This window comes from Nyctereutes procyonoides, unplaced genomic scaffold (genome assembly GCF_905146905.1).
Source record: "Nyctereutes procyonoides isolate TBG_1078 unplaced genomic scaffold, NYPRO_anot_genome, whole genome shotgun sequence".
Lineage (NCBI taxonomy): Eukaryota > Metazoa > Chordata > Mammalia > Carnivora > Canidae > Nyctereutes > Nyctereutes procyonoides.
The window spans coordinates 12094628-12112306 of NW_026575036.1; the positions used below are offsets into that span (position 1 = coordinate 12094628).

At 40.3% G+C, this 17679-nt stretch overlaps 2 protein-coding genes across 12 annotated transcripts in view; one reads left to right on the plus strand and one right to left on the minus strand.

Annotated features, from left to right (window-relative positions):
- The window catches only part of PPFIBP1 (PPFIA binding protein 1), a 172784-nt gene that overhangs the window by 73092 nt on the left and 82013 nt on the right, over nt 1–17679 (plus strand). Inside the window, exon 1 of one of the 11 annotated variants that reach the window (XM_055318786.1) lies at nt 7107–7162. The exons of the other annotated variants lie outside the window; for them this stretch is intronic. The gene's annotated coding sequence lies outside the window, so the exon portion shown is untranslated. Of the gene's footprint in view, nt 1–7106; nt 7163–17679 lie in introns of those variants that run through there. 11 annotated transcript variants of the gene reach the window in all.
- CUNH12orf71 (chromosome unknown C12orf71 homolog) lies at nt 1829–3171 on the minus strand. Its single transcript, XM_055318518.1, is given in 3 exon segments — nt 1829–2143; nt 2642–2994; nt 2997–3171. Coding segments are annotated over 3 exon segments (843 nt in total).

Genomic DNA, 17679 nt, shown 5'->3' on the forward strand with positions numbered 1-17679 from the left:
TTATCCAGCAGCTTATTAGTCTTCCACCTTAAGGAGCACCTGGGTGGCTCAGTGGTTGAGCATCTGCCTTCCACTTGGGTCATGGTCCCGGAGTCCTGGGATCGAGTCCCGCATCAGGCTCTCTGCAGGGAGCCTGCTTCTTCCTCTGCTTATGTCTCTGCCTCTCTCCGTGTCTCTCATGAATAAATAAATAAAATCTTAAAAAAAAAATAAATTCCTCCACCTTAAACCTAAACACATTTGTAACTCAAACAACCTCACCTATGAAACCTTGAAAAACCTACCTCCTCATGCTGAATTGATTGTTTTGTAGTACTCAGTGTATACCTTATACAGACTGTGATCACCTATAACCTGTTCTACTTATATGTTTCTAAGGCTTTGTCTCTTAAAGAATAAGCCACCTGAGCCCAAGGATTGCATTTGTTTTTGTAAGTTAGAAAAGTACTTGTCACTTGGGAAGAGAGGGACAAGTAGACTCCCTGCTGAGCAGGGAGCCCCAGCTGGGGCTCCATCCCAGGACCCTGAGATCATGACCTGAACTGAAGGCAGATGTTCAACCAGTTGAGCCACCCAGGAACCCTGTACTTGGCACTTCTATGTGCTAAATATTTGTGGAAGGAAGGAAGGAAGGAAGGAAGGAAGGAAGGAAGGAAGGAAGGAAGGGAGGGAGGGAAGAGGAAGGAAGGGAAGAAGGAAGGAAGGAAGAAGGAAGGAGAAAAGGGAATTGAAATTGAGGAAAGGAAGGGGTTTGAGACGAAGAAGCTTATGCTTTAAGCACATGATGTCTGGAGGTCCTGTAGGTTAGTTGCAAAAGCAAAGAAGGAGGGCTTTTGGGTAAACCTGTGGGTGGATAAGGAGGATGGTAGTGGTTGTGGGGAGGTGAGTTGATGTTGGTAACAGGGAGAGGTCAGGGCAAAAGGGTGAGAGGGGAGTACAGTCTTCTTTAGAGAGGTTGAAATTTAGAGGAAAGTTTAATGCTACTTATAAAGGAATTTCAGAAGACTCAGTGGGGAATGGACTGGGAGAGGACTTGCTTGAGTCAAGATCTGCTGAAACCCATAACTCTGAGTAAATCTTGCTTCTGTGTGGGAAATTCTTCACTGAGAATTATTCTTAAGCTCTCACTCTTGGATGTCCCTTGGATGGAGTTTTCTGGGGAGATCCACCAGAGAATGAGAAGCAGCAACAACAAAATTATGTATCAAATGCTTGCATTATCTCATTAGTTCTTGCAACATCCCCATGAAATTCATATTATTATCTTCCCCATCTTAGGAACAAGGAGGGTTAGACTTGGAATGGTTAAGTAGCATTCCCAATCCTCACATTTTTCCTGAGTGAGCCACTTATTCTTGCCAATGCAACGCACACTAGAACCGGTCAGGTCCCCTGGGAACATGAGATCCGCTATCTGAACTCCCAAAACACTGCCAACTGAAATCCGCTTCCTGAGTGACTCAATATCCTCTGCCACTTGTTTGAGCCCTAGAAGTTTTTCAACCAAAACCATACCACCGTCTTGGGAATCTGATGGATTATACTGCTACTTCTGAAAACGGGCATTTCGGTTAATATTAAAATAGGTTAAAAGACATAAAATAGGGTAAAATACAGTCAAAAGGGCAGGAAGAGGAGAGAAGAAATGCCTTCGAATTAGGAAGAATACTACTAAAAATTTGCAGAGAACATATTTTAATCTTCTAGACAACATACACAACTTTTAGCCTGAGTCAAGATAGTGGGCTGGAAGAGGAAGATATGAATAATAAGAGTGTGTGTTATATTTATTAGGAAATAACTTATGGTGATTATAGAATGGGGGCTATCAAAAAGTTAAAAAGTCTGGTGATAGAGTTTGTCCTAAGTCGAGGGACTCTTGAGATTGGATTCTCTTGCCTCAGTGAGAGAGTCTTTTCTTTTGTGCCAGCTGATGGGGGCTCTCAGTGGCTTCCTCAGGGTGTTGTCTCCTGAGAAGTGAGGAGAGGACTTGCTGCCTTAGCCAGCAGAAGACGCCTCTAAAATTCACACAGGAGAGGGCCTGTGTGCTGGAAGGAGTGTCCTCCTCCTCCTGCTGACCCAATGAGACTGAGGCAGTCTCTATAGTGATCGTCCTTTGGCTGCCAGTTGTCTGGCTTATCATCTGCCAAGAAAAGAAGGAGTTACATATGCATAACCTGGACAACCACAGAGCCAATATTTACCCACTTACATAATTCACATCCTTTTCTAAAAAAAATAACCCAACTGTAAAGGCAAAATCATAATACTTAAATACCCACAGGGGTGGGGGGCCAGTCATAATGGTTAAATCTTTTCTTAACCTTCCTACCCTCTTTTCTCCTTCAGTGCTACTCAGTATTTTCCCTTCAGCTCTACCCTGACCCCCTTCCTTGCTGTTAGCCTTCTCCCTTGCTCTCCTGGCCCTGTCAGACATTGAGGAGGGCTAGCCTGGCTTCAGAGTATTTCAAACTGGCCCCCAACCAGGTCTGTCCCCTTTTTGCCCATGAGACATCTCTGTGCTCACCTCAGCAAGTTCATATTCCTGAAGTCTTGGGGGAATCTGCGGAAACTGGATGATACCTTCATGTTGGCAGATGTGAGGCAGGTCTTGACAAGTATCATGTTCTTGATGACTGACCTGAGCTATGCCTGGAGGGATGCTGCTGAACAACTGGAAATCTTCCTCCTGACCAGATTCAGGGAATGCAGAGTCATCATCCTCGTTGGTTTTCTGATGTTCTAGAAATTTCTCAAGCTTTTGCACAAGATCATTTAGTTTGCCGAGAGTCAGTTGTGTGTCCTCTTCCAGGTACTTGTCTATCCACTGATTGCTCCTATTTCTATCCCAGTCAGCTGTGGAGTCTGAATTGTTAGAGCCCACATCAACATCCCAGGCCACTGTGATGCTGAGCTTGCAACACTGCTTTGGGTTGTCAGGAATTTGGTCTTGTCTCTTCAGGAGTCTGCCTGTACTTTCAGTCCTCCATGTTCTTGGATAGGAGGAACAAGGATCGAAGGAGCCTTGGAAGATGTGTCTTCAAAGGAGATGGTGTTCTCGTGGGAGAAGGTATTTTCACAGGGGAAGTAACCCACAGAGAGGCTCAGGTTTGACTCAGAGCTGTAGTCTGTGGCATCTGATCTGTTGCTGCTGGACGATGAGTGTGCCATGGAGTTTAGGACTCAGATCTCAGGTCTCCCTCACCTCAGGAATCTTCAAAAGAAAGGAAAAATAGGGATTGGGGAGAAGAGAGAAATCATGATACTTAAGCAATAACATTATTCATTCTATTTTCCATTTGTAACTATGCCATTCTGGTAGAAGTTAATCCTATTTTTATTCTTTAATGAAGAGCAAAAAAGACCACCCCCTCCCTTGAAAAAAATGCCTTTCTTTGTATTATAACCTTTTCTACTAATCCTCTCCACCTGATACTGCTCATCAGGTGTCTTGCTGCAGTTGAAACAACTTGAATTATAAAAAAAAAAAAAACAAACATTGTATAAAATTTGAGAAATACAGAAAAGTATGAAGATGAAATTAAATATTTTTATGATCCTACTGTCCAGAGTGATAACCACTGAAAACATTTTGGTGAATTTTCTTTTTCTTATATATATATATATATATATATATATATATACATACACACACACACACACATACACCTATGTTTTTGTATATATACACACATATACATATATGTGGATATCACATCAGCTGTTGAAGCTAACATATTTTATGGCATAACCTATAATAAACATATATGTGGCTATTTTTAACTACTTATTGACCACCAGTAAGTGGTGGTTATTGTTTTTAATGAATCTTCAGTAAACCCCTTTGTCAATAAATCTTTGTGTCTCCCTTTATATATCTATGTGGTTTTAATGGATCAGAGATCACCAGTATATTAAACTGGAATTGATATCAAATTGCTTTCCAGAAAGGTTATGGCCATTTAGATGCCCATCCTCCCACCATCTGTTGGCAGTTTATAGCGTAGTTGTTTCTGTGATGCCCCAGTATGTATGTGGGGTAGAAGAATAACACACATACACACACACATGCACACTCTGTCATGCCCTACTCCGTTGGCTGCCCACATGAAAAAGGCACTGCCAACTCCTGAGCCTTAATGGGGGATGTTAAATCTTTCAGATCCTGACTAGCAGTGGCTAAAAGTCCAACTGCAAAGTCTGTGTTCTGGGACTGTTGGTTACTATGGCAACACAAGGACCCAAGTTAGAAATGTGGAAAGAGAGAAAAAAAAAAGGATAGGAAGCCCCAAGAGCTATCCCCTAGCTTCCAAATGATTCTGTGCTCATCCTGTCTTGGGCTGAAGAGGATCCCTCTTGAGGGCAGAAGGACAAATGCCATGGCAGTTTCCTTCCCTCATGTCAGGTGGGCGTGTGAGATGACTCCTGTCTTAGGAGAGTTTAGAGCCTATTTGGTGAGATGGACATAAACAGCCTGTTAGAGGACAGAATGGTAAGTGCAGCAATAGCACTTAAAAAAATGTCATGGCGGGCACTGAGGGGGACACTTGACGGGATGAGCACTGGGTGTTATTCTGTATGTTGGTAAATTGAACACCAATAAAAATTAATTTATTAAAAAAAAACCAAAATAATGAAGTACTCAATCTATATGGGAAAGTACTCAATCTTTATAGGAAAGGAGAATATCAAAAAGGAAATAAAGATTAAAATTAAAAAGAAAAAAAAATGTCATGGGAGAATGAAAGGAGGTACCTCACGCAGCCAAGATGAGATTGGGGTGGGGATATCAGGAAAGGTCTCCTGGAGATTACTGAATCCTGAGATTACTTCTGATCTGAGTATTTATGAGGGAGAAGTTAGGCAAAAGGGGTTGGGGGAGTGGCTGGCTTAGTTGGTTAAGCGTCTGAGTCTTGATTTTGACTCAGGTCATGATCTCAGGGTCATGTAGGGCTCTGCACTGAGTGAAGAGCCTACTTAGGATCCTCTCTCTCCTTCCCCTCCCCCACAAGCTCTCTGTTTCTTAAAAAAGAGCTGGGGAGTAGGAGTCAGGGGAGAGGGCCTTTCCAACTGAGGGGACAACTTGAGCAAGGACATCGAGGTGAGAAACAGCTGATTGTGTGGGGGGAATCAAGCACGATGAGGTAAATAGGGGTCAGTGAGATCATGGAAGGCTTTCCACCCCTGTTAGGGAGCTTGGATTTTATCCTGTTAAGGCTGTACTGAAGATGGTGACATTCATTTATTAGGTGTTCTTCCAGGTAATTCAAAATATATTGAAATAGTTGACATGATTAAAACAAAACTTACAATGGACTTGGCAGTGTGGATATTATTGGTTGACTTTCATGAGAATGGGATCAGTAGGTTTGTGGGGGTTGAGGAATGAATGAGAGGAAAGGAAGTGAGAACAGTTAATACAGGCTAGACTTTAGAAATTTTGAATGAGAAAGTAAGGAGGAAGCAGAGTCAAGGTCAGTTTCTGCACCCACTCCCCAATTAAATAAAAAAGGGGCAAGTAATCAAGATAGTTTCAAAATAGGAGGTTGGCTGCTGCTTTTGGAGAGAGTGAGGGTGGGACTCATGGCATGGGTAGAGGGATAGGTTGTTATCCCCTAGTAGAAGAAGGAAGAAAGTGAGGATGAATATAGAGAAATTTGTAAGAATGCCATGCTGAGGACCTCGCTGAGTTTCCCAGTGAGGCTTTTCCCTTACTGAAAGATTGTCTCCATTTATTTTACCCCAATTCTGTTAACTGAATCTCTAGTCCTGTTAACTGCCTTCAGTACCATGAAGTGTCTTGGTCCTTCTGAAATTAGAAGCAGCATCCCTACTGTTCACCAAACTCTCCCACTTCCAGGCTGCTCTTCCCTTAACCACTATTGTGAACCCTTCCCATCCCAATGGCATCATAAATTATCTGGGAATTGTCAGGTCACAGCTCCACAGTGATCCAGTCTGGTCACTTTGCCTTCACTGCTCTAGTGTTCTCAGTGGGTAAATTAGAGGGAGAGGTAGTAAATTTTTCATTGTTTCCAAATGTGCAGTTCTGAGGATAAATGTGGGTCATGTAGGATCAAAGTGTCAGTTGTGTAGACTAAACCAAAACAACTTTCCTATGAGCAAAATCGTCTTGATAAACTGAGTACAGCATCCTCCAGTCTGATCTTAACTTTGAGGCTATACGATACTGCTTTTTGCTTTTAGGTCAATTCAGTGATTTCCAGGAAGGGAGTAGGGCACCCACTCAGTTTCTTAGAGATAAAGCACATGTGTACTTTGAATATATATTCTTAAATTAACATTGCTTAGATTTGCTTTTGGTCAATTTTTTTTTAAATGTTAAGTTTTAAATAGTATTAAAAGAAGCCATAAGGTTTTTATATTTATCAAAAAAGATGCACGGATTTAAACACATACACACATACCCCAGAAAAAAGCCAAGAAACAAGTCTGACTTATAAGAACTTCAACTCCTTGGAATCTATTAGTTGCTTAAGATCCTTTCCAAATATTTTTGTCTTTATTTCCATTTAACAAGATTGCATTATTTTTTAGAAAGATTTCATTTATTTATTCGAGAGGCAGAGGTAGGTAGAGAGAGAGAGAGAATAAGTAAAGCAGACTCCCCAGCTGAGCAGGGAGCCAGACCCAGGCTCAGTCTCAGGACCCCTAAGATCACCACCTGAGCTGAAGGCAGATGAGCTTTAATCATTTGAGCCACCAGGGCATCCCTAAAAGGGTTACATTTAAAGCTTGCTGTGACTCAGGTTTTTCCACTGTTTTACTAGTTTAAATTGTAGGTTCTGTTAAGTAAGATTTTTTTAGGGAACTCTGTTTCAGGTGATGGAGTGAGGGGAAAACCATGTCTTTTATCCAACAGTTGGCAAGTGGCCACAACTCCCATGAGTGATTAGGGACCTAGATTAATCCCAGGGGGGTGGAATCAAGGAACCTACAGACTCCCTAGCATTTATTGAGCATTTACTACATGGCAGGTCCTGTGCTAAGCACTTTACATGTATTTGTTTAATACTCACAGCAACCCAATCAGTTAAGTATCATTATTTGCTCTATCTTACAGGTGAAGGAATCAAGGCATGAACAGTTATCTAACTTGCTCACATTCCAAGATCATAAACCCTAGAACCTGAATTGAAACGTAAGAAGTCTGGCTCTAAAGCCCATACCCTTGCCCTTTCACACACCTGTCTCTCAGGGGGCTGACTGCCTCCTTTCTCCCTGGAAGATCCCTAGGAGAGATGACCCAGCCCAAAAGCAAACCCGTGTTCTGTTTCTTTGAAAAAAATCACTTTAAGTGGAGCAGTGTGTTCTAGGAGACATGCAAGAGGTGTATGTGTGGGGTGTGGGACTGGCCCAAAACAATGGCATACACATTTGGGGTGGGCTAAAAGATTTAAAATGAGTGTTCAGCTTCATTTGGCATAATGAGACCTGGATCACTATGCCCTGGCTCTCCCCCCCCCCCCCCGGCTTTTTACAAAAACTCTTGTGACTGCCTCCCAAAGCGTTGAGAACCTAGAAAAGAATTTGTGAGTAGCTTTTTTTCCATGAAGTTGGAGTGAAGGTGAGGGAAAAGCTGTTTGTGGTACTGTTACCCATGGAAATGGAACACTTTGAACTAAATATATAAACATTTAAGTTGGAAAAAATTATTTCCCAGCCTAAACCGCCAAAATTTAGAGTGATCCTGAAGATAAAAGAGTTTCAAATGGAGGAAGCCTCAGAGAAGACTTGAAAATTTATTTATACCACTTTTTTCTCTCTTGATATTTACATATATGTACAGTTGACACTTGAACAACACAGGGGTTAGGGTACTGACTGCCCCACCAACAGTTGCAAATCTGAGTAGAACATTTGATTCCCCAGAACTTAAGTGATTAATAGATACTGTATTATATTGGGGGAAAAATCCATGTATGAGTGGACCTGTGCAATTCAAACCCATGTTGTTCAAAGATCAACTGTGTGTGTATTTAGTTTTAATATACAACTCAGGTATTGAAAGTCTCTGAAACTCACCTTCTCTCTTGTCTCAGAAAAAAAGTACATAGTTTGATATATATAATTCATTCAGATATCTTTTTTCCAAAGAAGCAATGACAACATCTTTAGGATGCCGTGATGAGCAGTGTAGTCAATTCTAAAAGATAACTTAGCTTTCACCTGTAATAAGCGATCAGGGGATTTTTGGTTCTTATTAGCCTTTGTTAATTTAATACCTTAATTTGATTTACTGGTCAACCTTCTCTGGGATCACAGTTAATCTAAATAAAAACTGACTCATCATCACCTTTTCTCTTGAAGTAAAATCATCCATAATAAATCTCCTGATATTTTTTATTTCTTATTTTTTTTACAAGATTTTATTTATTTATTTGAGAGAGAGTGGAGGGAAGGGGAGAGGGAAAGTAGACTCCTCACTGAGTAGGGAATCTGACATAGGCTCAATCCCAGGACTCTGAGATCATGACCTGAACCAAAGGCAGACACTTAACTGACTGAGCCAACCAGGTGTACCCTGCCCCCCAGATTTTTTAAATGACAGTATGTCATGAATTTACAAAGTTTTAGGCCTAAAGCTAGTAATAATGGTAATTTTAAAAATTGGAACACTTCCAAAAATCCACTAGGCTTGATGGGATTTGGAACCTAAATATACAGAGTAGAAAGTTTCTAACTTAGAAGTTAAGCTATTGTTAGGGTTAATTTTGTGTGTTGTCTTTGCTGAACCACAGGTACCCAGATATTTGATTAAATATTTTTCTGGGCATGTTTGTGGAGGTATTTCTAGATCAGATTAACATTTGAATGAGTAGACTGGGTAAGGCAGATTGCTCTGTCCAGTGTGAGTAGCAATCAACCTAATCTTTTAAAGGCCTGACTAGAACAAAAAACTGAGGAAGAATTTGTTCTCTCTGTCTTTGAGCTGAATCATTGGTCTTTCTCTGCCTTTGGACTCAGAGTGGGACCTAAACTGTCAATTCCCCTGGTTCTCAGGCCTCTGGCCTTAGACTTGAGGTCTACCACTGGCTCTCCAGCTTTCAGATGGCAGATCTTGGGACTTCACAGTCTCCATAAATGCATGAACCAGTTCCTTATAATAAACCTTTGTGTGTGCATGTTTGTGTGCATGCGCTCAGGCACATACACATGTATGTACTCTTGGTCCTGTTTCTCTGGAGAACCTAGACTAATATAGCTTACTTTATCTTTTGAAATTAAGAACTATTTTAACAACACAAAAATTATCACAAACTGTGATACCCTGCACTAAGGCCACAGCATCATTTCTGTGGTAGTCTTGTCCATAATGTTTAATCACAGCCTAATAATGAGACAGTATCAGACAAACCCTAATTATAAGCCGTTCAGTGAAATAACTGAGAAGTGTCAAGGTCATAAAAGACAAGGACAGACTGAAAAACTGTCAAAGAGTGAACACCAAGGAGATATAACAGCTACAAGTGTACTGAGAGAGGGTGCCTGGGTGGTGCAGTCGATTAAGTGTCTGACTTTTGATTTCAGCTCTAGTCATGATCTCAGGTTGTGAGGTCCAGCTGCCTGGAGCTCTGCGAGCTCTGCACTTCGCAGAGTCTGCTTGAGATTTTCTCCCTCTCTCTCTGCCTTTCCCCCCACAAAGTAAATAAGTCTTAAAAAAAAAAAAAGTACTAAGGGATTCTGCATAGGATCCTAGAATAGGAAAAAGTCAATGGGGAAAAGTAGAGCAATTTCAATATGTTCTTTAGTTAATAGTTTTATTATAGTATTATATCAAAGTTAATTTCCTGGTCTGATCATTGTCCTGGGTTGTACAAGATGTTGATATTAGAGGGAGTGGGCAGGGGGATGTAAGGATACTCTATTTGCAACTTCTCTGCAAGTCTAAAATATGGTAAAAAGAAACATTTTTAAAAGAATACATAAAAGTATAGTAAGTAATGTAAGAAACACCTATATACTTACAACTCATTTTGGTCATGTCTTAACATTTTGCCATATTTGATTTTTTTTTTTAAAGAATCAAAACATTCTAGATAAAATTTAAGCCCCTTTGTACTTCTACCTTTTCCCTTCTACCCCACTTTTCCCATGATCAGACTCTTAAATAGAGTATTTTATTTTTGGAGACAAAAACCAATGCAAATATGAATCTAATTTTAATACCAGTGAACTGTCACTAAAAAATGGTTCAGATGGTAAATTTATGTTATGTGTATTTTACTACACAAAAAAAGGTTGAGAAGGGAAAAAAAACCCAGTATAAACAGACGAGATATTTTTTAGAAAACAGGAAGTTCCCTTATTCCCATAGCTTGTTTTGTTTTATAAGAATTATTGTGACAAGGGCATCCTTCTTCCAAACCAAATTCTTAGCTGAAATGCTTAGTGTTTATTTTGAGGGGATGGGGAGAGGAGATGGTACAATTTCCTACACTCTTTGTAGGCTTATTCCCAAATAGACAAAAATCTTTTCAAAGCTCATGTACCTAATTACAGGAGAATGATGTTTCAGAAAATTAAGTGTTGTCAAGCCTTTACTGATGCTATATACTTTGCTAGGGGTTTTTACGTGCTTGGTCATTTAATTTCCGTGACAACTATCTGAGTTGGGTATTTTCACCCCACTCTTAATTTCTTGTGCAGTTCACATTACTCAGATCTGCCTTTAGAATCTAGAGTCCCTCTGGAGGTCAGCTGCGGAGAACTAGCCTCAGCTGATTATACATTGTGGGTGGATATGGCTAGTGGACAGTGGCAGTAGATGAGAGCTCCCATATATAAGCATTTAATAGCAAAAAGGCAAAAAAAAAAATGCAAACAGCCTTCTTCTGTAAGTTCCAGAACTGTGCCATCCAACAGTGTAGCTACTAGCCATACGTGGGAATTAAAATTTAATAATTTGGTTCTTCAATCACACTAGCCAAATTTCAAGTGCTCTGTGACTGCCTGTACTTAGTGGCTAGCTTATCACAGGGCAGACAAAACATTTCCATCATTGCAGAAAAGTTATGTTGGACAGAGCTGCCCCAGAAGGTCCCTATGCTGTGTCCTTTTGTGTATTTGTGTAGCACTCTGAACAAAAAGTTTCATCAGAGGCAGATAGATGGGACAATATCCTACCATCAGGATTTGGCTAACTTTCTTGTCAGGATCAGGTGACAATATTTCCTCCAAAGCATCTAGAAATAGGACTGCTGGCATTCTTCAGCTAAGGGCACCGTTTTGAGAGGTTTAGACAACTGGATTGGATAGATTCTTATTCCCACTTCAGCATAAACAGAATCTATCTGTACAATACTTATAGCCCACCATGAACAGTATTTGATTGATGAAAAATCATTTATGGCAACCCTTATACTAACAACCCTGTGGTATACAGCAGATAATTGACTAGTGAGCTTTTTTTTTTTTTTCCCCCTCTTAAGGGGAGGGATAGAGAGGTAAGGGGTAGGAGGAGGAGCAGAGATAGAATCCTAGGCAGGCTTCACACCCAGCATAGAGCCTGACGTGAGCCATGGAGCCATGACCCTGAGTTCATGACTTGAGCCAAAATCCAGAGTTGGATGCTTAACCAACTGAGCCACCCAGGCGCTCCTACATGAGCTTTTGACTAGTGATTCAAATGGCAATTGCTCCAGAGTATAAGTTAAAAATAATAATCTCCTTTGTGTCACAAGTGTTTAGGTTGAAGTATTGTGAAAAATAGCAGGCACTGTAATAGCCTGCGTATATTCTATCTCATTCAGTCCTTACAACAGCCCTTTTCATAGGCATTGCTAATAATTAACCTCATTTTGGGCTGACTTTAATTCCCCAGGAGCTTGTGGCCAGACTTTTGCATGATGGAAATGGTTGCTTCTTTATTTAAGTGAGAACTAAATGCAAATTATTTATACAGCTGCCAAACAGATAGGCATATAGCCTTTCCTGTTTTATTTCCTAATGTCAAGGCTTATTCCTACTTTAGGCCAAGATTAGTGGTTCCTTACACAACACCAAACTCCTAGCTCTCTGTTAAAATACTTCATGTACTTTTGCCTTTTTTTTTTTTTTTTTAATTAACAACTATATGCCTACTAGTTGAGTGCCTATCAAGTTCCAGGCCACTTCTAGCAATAGCAAATCCAAATTGTTAACTTGGCCCTGCTTCATCTGTGAAATAGAGATAATAATGCTTTTCTTGTAGAGTTTTGGTAATGATTAGAGATCATATAAGTGGAATACATGGTAAATGGTTTATTTTCATTCCATAGTTAAGGACATTGAAACTACTTCCTCTTTCGTTGACCACTACCCTGCTGGAGAAAATGTTTTTATTTTGTTTTAAAATTTCAAACATAAGGGTGCCTAGGTGGCACAGTTGGTTAAGCGTCTGCCTCTTGTTTTTGGCTCAGATTATAATCCCAGGATCCTGGAGACTGGGGCTCCTTGACTGGCTCCTCGCTCAGCAAGGAGTGCGCTTGTCCCTCTCTCTCCCCTGCTCTAACCCTCACTGCTCATGCACACGATTCTCTTAAGGAAATAAATCTTTAAAAAAAAATTGCAAACAGATTTTTTCCCCCACTCTGATTATGTATCAGAGTCATGTGTGCATTCAATAATTATACTTGTGTTTGTATGATTATCTATGTTCTTCACCTGGGCTGGAGCCTTCACAAGAGAAAGGCAGATCCATGTGGTTGTCAGGCAAGGCAGTTTCTACATCTACCAGCTTGGTGCCTGGTCTGTGAGCCCCTCCAGGATTCTGGCAGTCATAAGGAACCACCAGAGTTATCATGCTGTCTCAGTGTTGCACTTGGGAACTGACTGGAGTTCCATCTCTAGTACATTCTCCAGTAGGCATGGGAATGCCTGGAAAGGGATCATTTTGGGGCTAACCAGAGGTCTGGCGAAATGAATCCCATCCAGTCTGGGCATTTAGTTCTTCCTTTGCTGTTATTCTGAATTGGGTAGACAGTCCTCTTGGTGGAGAGTTTTAGTTATCTCTGAGGAAACAAGAAACCACAGAGCCTAGCTGGCATTTTCCTACCTTTCCTTAAAAGACTAGCAATAAAATGTTCAAAATACAAAGGTTTTGTTCTAGTTCTCTAGGGCATTGCAAATGAAGCGGGGGTGCGGTGGAAATGAGGTCTAGAAATCTAAGGAGATGTGCTCAAGGTTGATTATCCAGGAAGATCCCAAGAGTTTGTAGGTAGAAAGACTAGCATGCAGCTCCCAAACTAATGCAATGGGAGAAAATATGGGTAGGAGGTCACCTACACTGTTCTCCTTAAATTTTGGGAAATCATAAAGATGGTGTGCAGTATCTGTAGAATGACTAAAGAGTGAATGTGAATAGAAACAGAAAGGGTGAATACCTGTTATAAATAATAATTAAGAATAATATATAATAATAATAATATAAATAATAATAAAGAAGAAGGACAGTCTCTTCAATAAATGGTGCTGGTAAAATTGGACATCCACATGCAGAAGAATGAAACTACACCACTCTCTTTCACCATACACAAAGATAAACTCAAAATGGATGAAAGATCTAAATGTGAGACAAGATTCCATCAAAATCCTAGAGGAGAACACAGGCAACACCCTTTTTGAACTCGGCCACAGTAACTTCTTGCAAGATACATCCACGAAGGCAAAAGAAACAAAAGCAAAAATGAACTATTGGGACTTCAGCAAGATAAGAAGCTTTGGCACAGCAAAGGATACAGTCAACAAAACTGAAAGACAACCTACAGAATGGGAGAAGATAGTTGCAAAAGACGTATCAGATAAAGGGCTAGTTTCCAAGATCTATAAAGAACTTCTTAAACTCAACAGCAAAGAAACAAACAATCCAATCATGAAATGGGCAAAAGACATGAAGAGAAATCTCACAGAGGAAGACACAGACATGGCCAACACGCACATGAGAAAATGCTCTGCATCACTTGCCATCAGGGAAATACAAATCAAAACCACAATGAGATACCCCCTCACACCAGTGAGAATGGGGAAAATTAACAAGGCAGGAAACAACAAATGTTGGAGAGGATGCGGAAAAAAGGGAACCCTCTTGCACTGTTGGTGGGAATGTGAACTGGTGCAGCCACTCTGGAAAACTGTGTGGAGGTTCCTCAAAGAATTAAAAATAGACCTGCCTTACGACCCAGCAATTGCACTGTTAGGGATTTACCCCAAAGATTCAGATGCAATGAAACGCCGGGACACCTGCACCCCGATGTTTCTAGCAGCCATGTCCACAATAGCCAAACTGTGGAAGGAGCCTCGGTGTCCATCGAAAGATGAATGGATAAAGAAGATGTGGTTTATGTATACAATGGAATATAACTCAGTCATTAGAAATGACAAATACCCACCATTTGCTTCAACGTGGATGGAACTGGAGGGTATTATACTGAGTGAAATAAGTCAATCGGAGAAGGACAAACATTATATGTTCTCATTCAGTTGGAGAATATAAATAATAGTGAAAGGGAATAGAAGGGAAGGGAGAAGAAATGGGTAGGAAATATCAGAAAGGGTGACAGAACATGAAGACTCATAACTCTGGGAAACGAACCAGGGGTGGTGGAAGGGAAGGAGGGCGGGGGCTGGGGGTTACTGTGTGGCGGGCACTGAGGGGGGGGCACTTGACGAGATGAGCACTGGGTGTTATTCTGTATGTTGGCAAATTGAACACCAATAAAAAATAAATTTATTATTAAAAAAAAAAGAAAAGCAGAATGGGAATAGGTGATCCCAGGGTGGGGTCCAGGGGGAGATGTGATTTGGATGTCTCTCTATATATCTCTGGCCATTATCATCAGCTACTACCATCACAGAGTTCCCACTGGAGGGCCAAAGCTTCCTGTCCTTGCTCCCCCTCCCACCCATAAATGCTTTTCACATTTCTGTGCAGCCTCTTCTTAGCACAGATAAAGCTTTCTCTCCACTTCCCTACAGCTAAATAAAATTAAACTACAGTAGGTTCCCTACCTCTGGCTCAGTTCTCCCACAGCATCTTTGAATAGAGCTGTTGTGTGTTTGCACAATGGTCTCCATTCAATTATGAGCCACTTGTGCATGCTTCCTTTAGAAGACGGTTGGTTACCCAGAATGCACTTAAGGTGGTCTACCAGCATTGGAACTGGTTAATGAAAACTATAGGAAATGATCAGGCAAGTCTTTTCTAGATCTTTTAAAGTTAAAAAGAACTATTTTTAGAACAACGCAAGATGATTATGGAAAATGAGAAGATAGAAGACAAGAAAAGGTAATATTTTTTAGAGACTACCAAAAGAAAAACTTCAGGGTAAGAAATCAGAACGGTGGGACGCCTGGGTGGCTCAGGGGCTGAGCGCCCGCCTTCGGCCCAGGGCGAGATCCTGGGGTCCGGGGATCGGTCCTGCATCAGGCTCCCTGTGTGGGGCCTGCTTCTCCCTCTGCCTGTGTCTCTGCCTCTCTGTCTCTCATGAGTAAATAAATCAAATCTATTAAAAAAAAAAATCAGAACAGTGGTTGTCAGGGGTTGGGGGTAGAGAAATGATATCTGCTGCAAAGGAACGAGAAGGAGCTCTTTGGGTGATAGAAATAATCTCTTAAAGCACAGTCCAAAAAAATGTAGTTTGAGCTACAAATGCAAGTCAGTAACTTAATTTTCTAATAGGTAAACCAAAAAAGGAAAAAGAAACAGGTAAAATTAATTTTCCTGCATTAATATTTAACCCACTATATGTAGAATAATGTAATTTCAACATATTAATAAGATCCTTTGCTTATTTTTTTGATCCTTTGCTTATTTAAAAAAATCAAGTCTTTGAAGTCCACTGTGTATTTTATATTTACAGTACCTCTGATTTTTGGATGAGCCACATTTCAAGGGCCCAGGAGTCACGTGTGACAACTCTAATGGGCAGAACAGTTCCACACTTTTGGTGGTGATACACAACTGTGTATACATTTATCAAAAATTATCAAATTATGTACCTAAAAAAGGTGACTTTTAGTATATATAAACTATAACTCAATTAAAAAAAAACATTTTTGTATTGGCGAGAATGAGCCAGTACAGATTCCTTTCATGAACACCTATTAAAATTTTTCTCTTAAAATGAATCTCAGAAATAGAATTTGGCAATTAAAAAAAAAAAGTGAAGAGCATACATTAGAAACCACCCAAGGCAAGTACTTCTCATAGATTTCAGATGTGTGTGTGTATGTGCCAATTTTTCCATTATAAAGTTTAGAAAAAGTGAAAATTTAATTAGTGCTGCAATCTTTAAAAACAGATTTGCACGTGTTTGACAAAGATGAGCACAAATTGTTTTGAGAAAGACTGGATGCTAATTCTAGGAAAGAGCTTGTTGTTTTCCCGTCTGTTTCATAGCTCCTTCTCTTGCAGTGGTATTAAAAACTGCTTGTCCTTTCTGCTTCTGTTATATAATGTGCTTTGTAGTAACTATTTTGACTGGGGATCTGTCTGCAGGCATTTTTAGGGTGTGTGTGTGGGGGGGGTTGGGGTGGAGCTCATGTACCCACTTGACAGGAGGAAGTTAGGGGGCAGTGGGTTGTGGGGGAGCAAGTTTAACTTTCATAACTAAAGCCAGGAAATATTTTTGGCCATGCGACAATGTGTCAGGAGTTATAAATAATTTCATTTGCTGTTTGTCAGCTATATTGGTGTTTTCTTTTTGCACCTAAAATTCCCTGTTTCATTTTTGTTGAAGCTAATGTAAACATCCACCATTTACAATTAAAGAAGTCTAAGACAAATAGGTGGAAAGGATACCTTCCAAATGGGTGTGTGTAAAGCTGAAAAGATCTGGGCTGAAAAGAAAAAAGATAAAACTCATTGGGTTTGCAAAGCAAATTCTGTTAAGTATAGGCTGGGAAAGACATACTGATAGGAAATTATCCTGTAGTATATAGAGAGCACAAAGTGCAGGGATGTTGCTTTAGAACTTTACAATCTGCAGAATACATTTAAGAAGTAGAGCACAGATCAGGAACCAAATAAGCCCTTCTCATTTTGTTTTGTCTTTGTTCAGGCTTAGGTCAGTGTCCTTTGCTCCATAAGCATTAATTTAAATCTATTATTATCAAGATAGCAGTTCATCTACAGCAGGACTGATCAAACCTCAGCATGCCTTGAAAATGCAGAGCCCTGGCCCCAGAAATTTCTAGTTTAAAAGACTACACATGGGGCTTAGTATCTGCACTCTTACTGTGTACTGGTAGTAGACTCCACCTTGAGACACACTCATTAGACTTTTATTAGGTTTTCTCTGTATATTAGATGCTGTTGAATTCAAATAAAAGGCAGATCCCTATTGGGAACGTGCTACAGCTTGCAACGCGAGGCAGTACTCTAAGTGGTGCAGCTGGTATGAAGTGAAGAACTCAGAGCAGGAAGGCAATGCCACCCATTAACTCAGTGATATGGGCCAGATTCAGATTACAGGAGATGAAAGTGGGTGTCCAGATATCTTGAAGGAGATAGTGTGGCTATCAAATGAGGAATGAAGTCACCTGGGAAAGGAGCTTTTTTTAGAGACTGCAATTTTGGAGTTCCAAGGAAATTTTAACAAGAAAAAAGGATTACAGACATTAGGAAGCAACCATGAAGGAAATGTAATTGATAGTTGTCTGTCGTTCCTAAACTTGGGT